Here is a 10,293-nt window from a genome sequence, read left to right as displayed (position 1 = left end):
CGGCCCTGTGCAGAAGTCTTCATCCACGCCTCGTTTCTTTCCTCCACACGTTCCTCTCACCCTCGGGTCACGCTCCGTTCCTCGGCTGCAGGTTCCAGATGTTTCTGCTTTAAATGGACATGTTTCTGGAGAACCTGATGATTGGGTGAGGAGCTGATGGAACCATCTGAATCTGGTGAGTTGGAGCAGAAACACCTCAACTCCCAGGACCGTGGATCCTCGAGGTCTGGAGTCTGTCAAATGTGGTCGCTCCGGATCAGAACCACTGTAAAGAAACCAGGAAGGTTCTGGCTCAGAGGTGGTTTGACGCAGTTCTCCTGGTGGCCTGCAGGTGGCAGTAATGAGGAGAATCCCAACAAAAAACACAAAAAACATCAACAAGCTTCCAGGTTTTAACCGTGGACTCCGTTGAGGAAGAGTCGGGCTGTTGTCTTCCTCAGCGGCTGAGCGTGGGGGGGGGTCAGTGGAGATCTCACTATCCTTCCTCCTCCTCTTCCTCATGCAGCCATGTTTCAGGCCAGCTGACAGCACAAACATGGCTGAAGGTCAAGAAGCTGCCGCCTCTTTTTCCCCTCAGTTTACCAAACTGCCAAAAAAACTAAAAACTCTGAGTTTCAGGAGCTCAACCGGAGGAACGGGAAGATATTCTTCCTGACAGTCTCCCCTTCCCTCCGGCTGCCGGACGCCAGGAACGAGCGGCATTCCTTCGGAGAGATCTCCCCCTCAAAGAAGAGCCTGCAGGACGCCGCCGCATCACCGAGCGTCAAACAGCCCCGAACTCCCGGGTTAGGAGAGACTTGGAATGGGTCAGAACGAGAGGAAACGGCGAGGGTTCGAGTTCCCATCCGCCTGCTGCTGCTCGGTGGTTCGATGCCGAAGAGCTGAAAACTCTGAGAAGAACTCTGCTTTCAGAGAAAGGAGATAAACTTCACTCGGTTTATAAAAATGAGACAAAAAAAACAAATCTGTCCGTTTGAGGAGAAATAATTTAATTTATGAGGAGAGTTTCCTTCCAGGCACACCTGAGGAGTTCACCTAGTAACAGCTCACCTGTGGGCAGGCAGAAACAGACTGAAAAATAAGCCTCAGACAGGGCAGCAGGAGGTTCTGATGGTTCCACCTGGACCTGGTTCTGTCGGGTTTAGTTTCACGGAAGTTTCATTGATTTCCATGAATTATTTGCAGCGTTTCTCTTGAGTGACATACGGCGGCTGAAGGTCAAAGGTCACCTCTCCTGACTGAGCTGCACGTTTTAGATCTTCATCTTCAGGTTGAAATATTCTTCCTCAGTGACATATAAAAAGCTTTCATTTTTGAATTCAGATTTTTGAAGATTTGAAAACCTTTGTGTTTGTGTCAGCAGCTCGTTTGTTGTGAGTTTGAAACAGAAACACTTCCTGAAACCTCCGGCTCCGCGCCGCTCGGACGCAAACAGACGGGAGGGAACATGGATACTCATCAGGAGTAAATATGAGCGAACAGAAAGTCTGCGGGCCGCGAGGCGACTCCTTCATCCTCCTCCTCCTCCTGTCAGAGAGGACCACACAGGTACAAAGACTTGGTCCTCCTGCTGAACGACTGCAAATCTGCCCGTCTCTTTCTGTGAATTCTTAATGACACGCAAACCAAAAACAAGAAGAGGAGGAAGAGGAGCGAGGGGAGGAAGAGGAGCGAGGGGATATCTGCAGCCGAGGCTTTGAAACTAATTATTCCAGAAATCAAGAAACGGACCAAAGTTACTGGAGCCAGAAACTAGGAGGAGGAGGAGGAGGAGAGAGGGAGATGGAGGAGGAGAGAGGAGATGGAGGAGGAGGAGGAGGAGGGAGGGAGATGGAGGAGGAGAGAGGAGATGGAGGAGGAGGAGGAGGAGGGAGGGAGATGGAGGAGGAGAGAGGAGATGGAGGAGGAGGAGGGAGGGAGATGGAGGAGGAGAGAGGAGATGGAGGAGGAGGAGGGAGGGAGATGGAGGAGGAGGAGGACACACAGAGCTGCTCCTTCAGGTTTTTTTCACTGAATCAAACCAAAAACTTCACCTGTAAATAAAACCTCAGTTTGACCTTTGACCTCTGACAGAGACAGAACTATTAACCCTAAAGTTTTTAATAAATGCAACATTTAAGATTAAAATTATAGCTTAATGTTTATCAGTATAATTTGAACAAATAAACCTTAAAGTTACATTTTTACATTTTTAGAAGCTTTTCTGATTTAAATAAAAAAAATTGCAGATTATAAAAATTAAACTTTTTTAGATTTAAACATTTAAATGATTTAAATGTTTCAAATCATTTAAATGTTTAAATCTAAAAAAGCTTAATTTTTTTTATTCAGCTGTAAAAGTTTAAAACGTTTAAAATAAAATTTGATTCCTTAAACCTTAAACCAGTTTATTCTTTTTATTTCAAATATAATTTGTTTAAATTTAAAACATTAAATCATTTTAGTGATTTCTGAAGATTAAAATTTTAAAACAGGTTTTTTAAAAAACATTCAATATATATTTAAACTGAGCAATAAAATAATAATAAATCAGTTTAAAACATTTTAAATTAGTTTTTGTTCCACAAATTCAGGCAGAAATACTTAAATTTGTTGTTTTTGTTCAAACAGTTTAGTTATAATTTATCATTTAAGAACAATTTATAAATCTTTAACTTTTACAAAGAATACAGAAAATATAAAAAAAAACATTTATTAATTTAATTTAGTTTTAAAATGTAAATGTAAATAAAACTTTGTTTAAAATAAAAAATCATCAAAAACATGTTATCATAAATCTGCAAGAAAACAGAACGACTGAATCGGCTCAGGTGGTGTTCCACACACACACACACACACACTCCTCTCCTATCAGAGCTCTTTGGTTCGTTCTGCAGCCCTGAGGAACACCGGCCTTCAGTCTGACCCTCTGTATCTGGTGTGTGTGTGTGAGGAAGAGGAGGATGCTGATGTGACTTTAGTTCAGATTGAATCCTGTCTGAATTATTTCTCTGGGTTTAAACCTAAAGGAACAGAAACAACAGATTATTATTATTTATATTTATTGTTTGTTTTCTTTCGGGTCGAGAACGTTCAACGAATAAAATCAAACAATTTGCAAATTGTTTGATTTTATTCGTCAAAAACTAAAAAAAAAATTCTTTTTGTTTTTGGTGCTTTATTTTCAGTGTTTTAAACTTTAAATAAAATGTTTGTTTGATAAAAGTTTAGTTTTAAACAAAGAGTAGACACTCGGGGCAGAACGACGAGACGTTAGAAGGTTTTTAATCTGGTTTTTCAGCTTCTCTGACCCTCAGATCCTCTCAGCTCGGGGTCAAAGGTCACGGCGGGCCTGTGTGACTCAGAGGTGTTTCCTGGTGTTGTTCTGCCCTCTAGTGGCTGCTTGGTGGAAATGTTTCTGCAGAGGTTAGATCAGATTTGATTTATTTCAGATGTTTTTCTATTTTTATCCCTCCTGAAGAACAAATCATATTTTTAGACATTTTTTAAATTTTCTAGCAGCTGCTTCTGGTTCCTGATCTGATCGTCTGTCAGTAAAATATCTCCTGAACCAAAAGACAGATTCATTGAAAGAAACCGACCGGATTCAAGATGGCCGCCACAGCCAGAAGTCAGTCATCTGTTCGTTAATGGAGGTGAGGTTTGGTGTGGTAGTAGCTGAGAGTCATTCCTGAGTTTTCTGATTGGTCAGCTTCAGCGGCCTGATTAGGCTCCGCCCAGGACAGAATCAGAACTTTCATTGGTTCCAGTTCCTGACCCAACAAAACCAGAACCTCCTCCAGCAGCAGAACTCTCGTGGTTGTGGAGGAGTTCTGGCCCACTCTTCTTTCCAGACGAGACGAGGCTTTAACCTTTGACCTGCTAGTCTACCTTCATTTTTAATCCTTTTCCTGAACTTCCTGAATGTTAGATTTGTTCTGTCTTCGTTCAGCTCTTAGTTTTTAATCAAACCTTTGTTTTACTTTTCACTTCGACTCAATAATTGGCTTCAGTAATCTGCCTCTCTCCTCCTCCTCCTCCTCCTGGCCGTCGAGGAGTTCAAGGTCGCCGTTCGGCTATTTTCAGCTCGTCTTCCTTCTGATCCGTGTCGCAGAACGACAAGGTAACGCAACTGGGAGGGGGAGTCAGCTGCGTTACAGGAAGGCTCCCACAGATCGGGGGAAAGGAAATCAATCCTGGCTGACAGTGTCTTCAGGATACTCTGACCTGACCGGACCGTCACACACACACACACACACACTCGACCTCTGTCAGCTCGGCTTTGTCTCGTCGGGGTTCTTCAAACAGACGAAGCGTCTCAAACAGGAAGTGGAAACTGGAGCCGCAGCAGGTCCGAGTCTTTAAGACACAATGAGGGAACAAAGTCTCGTGTCCCTCGGGCAGGCAGAGCAGCTGAGAGACGTTCTCCGTGACTCGTGGAGTCGCAGAACCTCGAGACTTCTTTAGATCTTATCGAATGAAACCAGAAAACAAACTGGAGGGGGTGGACACCAGGAGACCTGCTGGATCAGGAGACCTGCTGCAGGTCTCAGCAGGTCTCACCTGGTCCCACCTGATTGTCCTGGTCCAGCAGCAACGTCTCTGAGCTTGCGGACGTCTCGGTCAGTTTCTGACTCAGGTCCTCAGGGTGAGGCTGGTAGTAGCTGAGAGTCCTCCTCACTGCGGCGGGCGATATGCATTCCTCTCCTTGATCCAGTTTCTGCTGCCGGTTCTCCTCCTGAGCCCCTTGGAGGTCAGCCCCGCCCCCCCATCATTACAACAGGAAGTGTTTGAGCCACCGCCTCCTCCGTCTGAGGGGGGCGGGGCCTGTCTGACAAACGAGACGTCTCCATAATTAGCTGGAAAGCAACACATGAAACATCAAAACACTTAATTTGTCGTGAATTATTCTTTCCTTTGAAGGTTCTGAAGGGTCGTTAAAATGGAACTCATCGCCATTTTGTCTCTGATGGAGCTGAGAGGTTCCTTCCACACCTCCACCTGTTACCTGCTGCCAGCCGTCCAATCAGAGAGCCCCGTCCTGCGGCCTCATTCCTTCATAACGAAACCCCAAACACGAAGTGAATGAGTGAATTATTACTCCAGGGAGGAGAACCGGGTCAGGGCTCGGTTCTGGTTGGTTCTGCAGCTCAGAGAACAGAAACCTAAAACCTCCGCCGAGGCCTCGGAGGGACCCGGATCAGAATCTGGATCAGAACCAGAATTTAATCTGTTGTCTTTGTTTCAACTCCGACATTTCATCCAAATCTGATCTTTGCTGAATGACAGAGAGACAGAGAGAGAGACAGAGACAGACAGAGAGACAGACGGGGAGACAGACAGATTTAGACAGGCAGAGACAGACAGACTGAAGGACAGACGGGTAATAAAGTCCTTGTGTTGAAGTGAGGACATCTGGAGTCCAATAAAGAAATAAAAATGTTTTTATTTCTCTGAGATGGACTGAATGTTTAATGTCGTCTGTCTTCATTTATTCATCAGAATCCAGAACGAGCCCCACAAGTTTCTGATCGGCTGCCACAGAGAGACAAACAAACAAACGGACTCAGCAGAGACACAATCAGCTACTCCTGCTGAAGTCAACAACAATAAAAAGCTTTAAGGAATGAATGCATATCGCCCGCCGCCTCAGGCTGGAGGGAAGCTGAGGACTCTCAGCCACTACTACCAGGTTAGCTGTTAAAGTTACTCTTCTGACAGTAATCTGAACCAGCCTCTCCTTCATTATTTATTCTCACCTCAGCCCCCCCCTAAAGAAAGCTGACACATGTTAATTCTGCCCCCCCAGCTGCTCGTTAGTCTAAAGAAGGTTCGTTTCTTCAGATTCTGCATTTCGAGTCTCCAATTATGAGCCGGAGCGGAGCAGACATCCGTCAGGGTGACGGAGCAGAAACCTTCGGAGGAATAAAGTCGGTGTTAATTGGTCAGAGGAGCACCGGGGGGGGGGGGGGGGGGGGGGGGGGGGGGGGGGGCTCAGGTGGAGCTGGTTCGAGGGTGTCCATCCGAACGCTGCCTGGTTTTACTGCAACGTTCAACGAGACAAAAAGGAACTCGTTCTGATTCCTGTCCCTGTAGAGATGCTGCTCCTGTCCCCTGTCCTCTGTCCTCACAGACGTCTTCTTGTCTCCATCCAGGTCCCTCCTGCAGGTCTCAGCTGTCTCCTCAGTCCTCCTGAGTCTTCAGGTGCTGAGCTCAGAGACGTGTCTGCCGTCAGTCTCAGGTGAGTTTACCTGTTTGATTCCCAGCAGGTTTCAGAAATCCTTCCAGGTCCCTAAAGAAATATCAGAGTTTACCTACAGAAACAGCCGAAGAGACTAAAAACACGTCGGATCGGTTCGTTCTGATACACTGCCTGGCCAGAAAAACACCTTTAGCTTTGATTCCAACACACCTTCCCTGTGGCAGCGTTTCCATAAGCTTCTGCAGTGTCACCAGGTTTATTTCCATCCAGTGTTGCGTTTATTTTTCACCGAGACTCTGCATTGATGATGGTGGAGTCTGACCTTCTCCAGCACGTCCCCAAGACACAGGGCTGGACTCTCTCACTCCCTGATGAATCCTGGCATTGTCATCTTGGAATGTGTCTGTTATTCCATCCATTGATGGGATAACCTGGTCATTCCGTATAGTCAGAATCAGAATACTTTAATGATCCCCGGGGGGGAATTGCAATTAATCCAGCTGCAGCCGTTCAAGAAATATTCTAAAGAATTAAAAGAAATAGCAGCGGTGTAATAGGTTCACGTGTTTCGGGCAGAGTTACAGAGTTTGATGGCCACTGGTAGGAACAACCTCCTGTGGCGCTCAGTGGTGCATTTCTGCTACTGAATGTGCTGCTGTGACTCCTAACAGTGTCGTAGAGAGGGTGATAACTGTTCAGGTAGTCAGCTGACCTTTGACCTTGTTTCTTTGAGCACATACTGTTGCTGACCCCAGATCATAGCACTGCCCCCACAGGCTGGTACAGTAGGCCACACTTCACCTGCCTCTCTTCTTACCCTGATGGAACAGGGTCAATCTGGACTCATCAGACCACATGACCTTCTTCCATTGCTCCAGAGCCCAATCTCTATGCTCCTGAGCAAATTGAAGCCTTTTTTCCATTTAGCCTCACTGATTAGTGGTTTTCTTCAGGCTACACAGCTGTTCAGTCCCTTGAGTTCCCTTTGCATTGTGGGTGTGGAAATACTCTGACTTTCACTGTTAAACGCAGCGCAGAGTTCTCCTGTTGTTTTTCTTTGATTTGATTTCACCAAACGTTTAAGTGATCGCCGATCACGATCATTCAGGGTGTTTTTCTCCCTCCCTCCCTCGAACATGTTGGACAGTTCTTAGCCCAGTTTTAGCGGTTTCTGAAGTCTCCTTAGATGTTTTCTCTGCTTGATGCCAAAGCTTTGACCCTTCTTTGACCGCAGGATGTCTTTCCACATGAGAAGCAACTCATCGCACCAGCTGGGGTTAAATGACTTGTTGCTGAAACATGATCACCCGTGCAGTAATTATCCAGCAGGAGGCTCGTACCTGTTTGCTTAGTTAAACCCAGGTGGTGAATTTACCAGCAGCTTCTCCTCCTGTCTGATTTCACAGAGTTAATCGAGTTAACTCGAGCTTCCACCAGGCTTTCTGTCGATTTGTTGACGTTGAGTGCATGCCCACATCTCTATCAGCAGAACTGCTGGAGTAAACTGGACTGAAAGCTGAGTTTTCCTGTTTGCTGCTGTCAGTGTCTTACTTGCAGTTTAGTTTGATTATCGGATTGATCAGTTCAGCCAAACACCTCATGTTTGTTAATATTTCAGCAGATAAATCGGTGAGATGACAGCCTTCCTCCAAGCGCCGTGAAGAACGTTCAGCTCCAACTCAGTTCGACGTAGATCTTATTTTGAAGTTTACTGACAGAAATGCTGCCCTGAAACATCTTACCACATATTTAAATCTGTTTTATAATTAAGGCATTAGTCATTGTGCCAACACCCTGAAGAAGAAGAAGTGAATATCCGTGATGTTTTCTGTTTCCAACATTTATTTGTTTTCATCCACCTGTCGTCCTTCAGCTGCTCGTGGCCAGCGCCTCTCCCAGCACCTCCACGAACCGATGGACGTCTCTGAAGGAGTTGTAGAGCGGCACCGGAGCGACCCGCAGCACGCTGGGCTCCCTCATGTCACACTGAGCAACAGGAAACGACGAGTCATCCTCTCATTCTGTCCTGGAGACACCGGCTCCCGTCAAAGTGAGACACTCACCACGACGCCCCTCCTCTGCAGCTCCTCGTAGACCCTCCGGATGGGGACGGAGAAGGAGAGCGACAGCTGGCAGCCTCTCTGCTGGGGGTCTGACGGCGTGATGATGAGGACGTGCGGCCTGCCAGGCTGCGACGGGTCCTCGGTGTAGAAGTGTTGGATCAGGTGCTCCAGGTAGCCGGTCAGGAGGAGGGACTTCCTGCGCAGCGCCTGCATGCTGGTCGTCTTAAACACCTGGAGCAGGAGATTCAAAATCGAGCTGTTAGAAACAAGCAGGCAGAGAAATCCCCTGAAGGTCGGGTTGTTTCACCTCTAAGCTGGCCTGCAGGGAGCAGACGAGAAGAATGGGCTGGTTCGACAGCCTGAAACCGCTCACTCCTGGCTGCAGGTCCAGCACTGGAAACAGGAAAGAATCAGAGATGAGCCGCTCTACTCAGCCTGACCACAAGATGGCAGCAGACAGACGCTCCGTACTGTTGGTCATCTGGAAGCGCGTCTTCAGGTCGTGACCCCACCATCCCAGCAGCCTGAGGAGACATGTTTTATTATCAAACAGGCACAAAAGCAGCTCGTCCCAGGGTTTCATGTTTCACTAAGGTACGTGCTGCCTGGACTTTCTCCACGCTCCAGATTTTAAAATGCAGGAACATTTCTCTCAGCTGTTAAGTCACAAAATGTTTGTTGAAATTTAGGAAACTCAGAAACGCGTCCTGTCCTGTGACCCAGCGAGGCTCAGATGTCCCAGCTTTTCTCCGGCCTTGAACGCAGCTTAAAGAAACTCTTCCTGCACTTTTAAATCACTTCTGTGACTTGTTTACATTCAGTTTCCTGTTTTCAGTCTCAGAGTGAACTCCATTTGAAACCAAACAAAGATTTTGTTGTAATTCAGCCTGTCCTGTTCTTATTTCCATCCCTGAATGTTTTATAAAATAAATGCTGCTGTTGGACTCGTGTCACTTACGTTGGCTTGATGGTGTCTTTATGTTTTTCGTGAACGAACGCTCCAGCAATCCCACCGGCTCCTGAGTTCAGGTACTGTAAAAACACGAGGTGTCATTAAACGTCTCTCCTGTCTCACGTTCTGCTCATTTTCGGCTTCCCGCTCGTTTTGGCGAACCTTGTAGGAGCACCAGCAGGCGAAGTCGACGCCCCAGTCGTGCAGCTTCAGCTCCACGTTCCCCGCTGCGTGGGCGCAGTCGAACCCGACGAAACAACCCTGGGAGCCAAACGGAGAGAATGTGAGAGATCTGAATGGTGTTCTGTGGGAGTCTGAAGGTCGGGAGCTGTAAAAGCACCTGTTTGTGTCCTGCCTCGGTGATGGCGTGCATGTCGAACAGCTGGCCGGTGTAATATTGAACACCGCTGAACATCACCACGGCGATGCTGTCCCCCTCCTTCTGAATCACCTCCAGGATGTCCTCAGTCCTCAGGGTGTCTTCTCCCTGGACAGACAGGAAGCAGAGTCACCGTCTGAGGCAGAAACTCGCCTGCAGCCATCTTTGTTCTGGACGGTACCGGTCTGGGAGCCAGCAGCAGCATGCTGAGCTGAGGGTCCAGTCCTCGCAGGCGGATCTGAGACTCGACGGCGTACTGCGGACACAGAGAAGAAGAAGAAGGGAAGTTGGATCTGTTGGAGCAGATTTAAGCCTCTGAGCCTCCAGGAGGAACATCCATCTTCTTCCTCCTATCCGGGGTCGGGTCGCCGGGGGCAGCAGCCTAAGCAGGGAGACCCAGACTTCCCTCTCACGGTCGAACGCCTTCTCCAAGTCCTCAAAACACATGTAGACTGGTTGGGCGAACTCCCATGCACCCTCAAGGACCCTCCTCTCCAGAACCCCTGAATAGACCTTACCAGGGAGGCTTAAGAGTGTGATCCCTCTGTAGTTGGAACACACCCTCCGGTCCCCCTTTTTGAATAAGTGGACCACCACCCCGGTCTGCCAATCCAGAGGAACTGTCCCCGATGTCCACGCGATATTGCAGAGTCGCGTTAACCAACACAACCCTACAACATCCAGAGCCTTAAGGAACTCCGGACGAATCTCATCCACC

General features: G+C 47.5%; 1 protein-coding gene and 1 long non-coding RNA gene across 9 annotated transcripts in view; one reads left to right on the top strand and one right to left on the bottom strand.

The window, feature by feature from the left end:
- LOC108245113 overlaps positions 1-9,201 on the top strand; it is a 293,441-nt gene extending 284,240 nt beyond the window's left edge. For 2 of the 4 annotated variants that reach the window (XR_003039888.2, XR_005232717.1), the window contains 3 exons: positions 5,482-5,671; positions 6,135-6,220; positions 8,055-9,201. This is a non-coding gene — a long non-coding RNA (uncharacterized LOC108245113). The remainder of the gene's footprint in view (positions 1-5,481; positions 5,672-6,134; positions 6,221-8,054) is intronic. The other 2 variants (XR_005232716.1, XR_005232718.1) reach the window with 2 other exon arrangements.
- Positions 8,004-10,293, bottom strand: part of kynu (kynureninase) — a 9,572-nt gene continuing 7,282 nt past the window's right edge. For all 5 annotated transcript variants that reach the window (XM_017431782.3, XM_037973797.1, XM_025009488.2 and 2 more), the window contains 8 exons: positions 9,757-9,831; positions 9,537-9,683; positions 9,359-9,457; positions 9,203-9,276; positions 8,716-8,768; positions 8,552-8,637; positions 8,245-8,475; positions 8,004-8,167 (listed from right to left, as the gene is read on the bottom strand). In XM_017431782.3, the coding sequence (XP_017287271.1) occupies positions 8,051-8,167; positions 8,245-8,475; positions 8,552-8,637; positions 8,716-8,768; positions 9,203-9,276; positions 9,359-9,457; positions 9,537-9,683; positions 9,757-9,831 (882 nt within the window). In that variant the 3' untranslated portion in view covers positions 8,004-8,050. The remainder of the gene's footprint in view (positions 8,168-8,244; positions 8,476-8,551; positions 8,638-8,715; positions 8,769-9,202; positions 9,277-9,358; positions 9,458-9,536; positions 9,684-9,756; positions 9,832-10,293) is intronic.

Source organism: Kryptolebias marmoratus, linkage group LG23 (genome assembly GCF_001649575.2).
Source record: "Kryptolebias marmoratus isolate JLee-2015 linkage group LG23, ASM164957v2, whole genome shotgun sequence".
Classification (NCBI taxonomy): domain Eukaryota; kingdom Metazoa; phylum Chordata; class Actinopteri; order Cyprinodontiformes; family Rivulidae; genus Kryptolebias; species Kryptolebias marmoratus.
The sequence above is the reverse complement of the archived record's forward strand: the minus strand, read 5'-3'. Positions and strand labels throughout refer to the sequence as shown.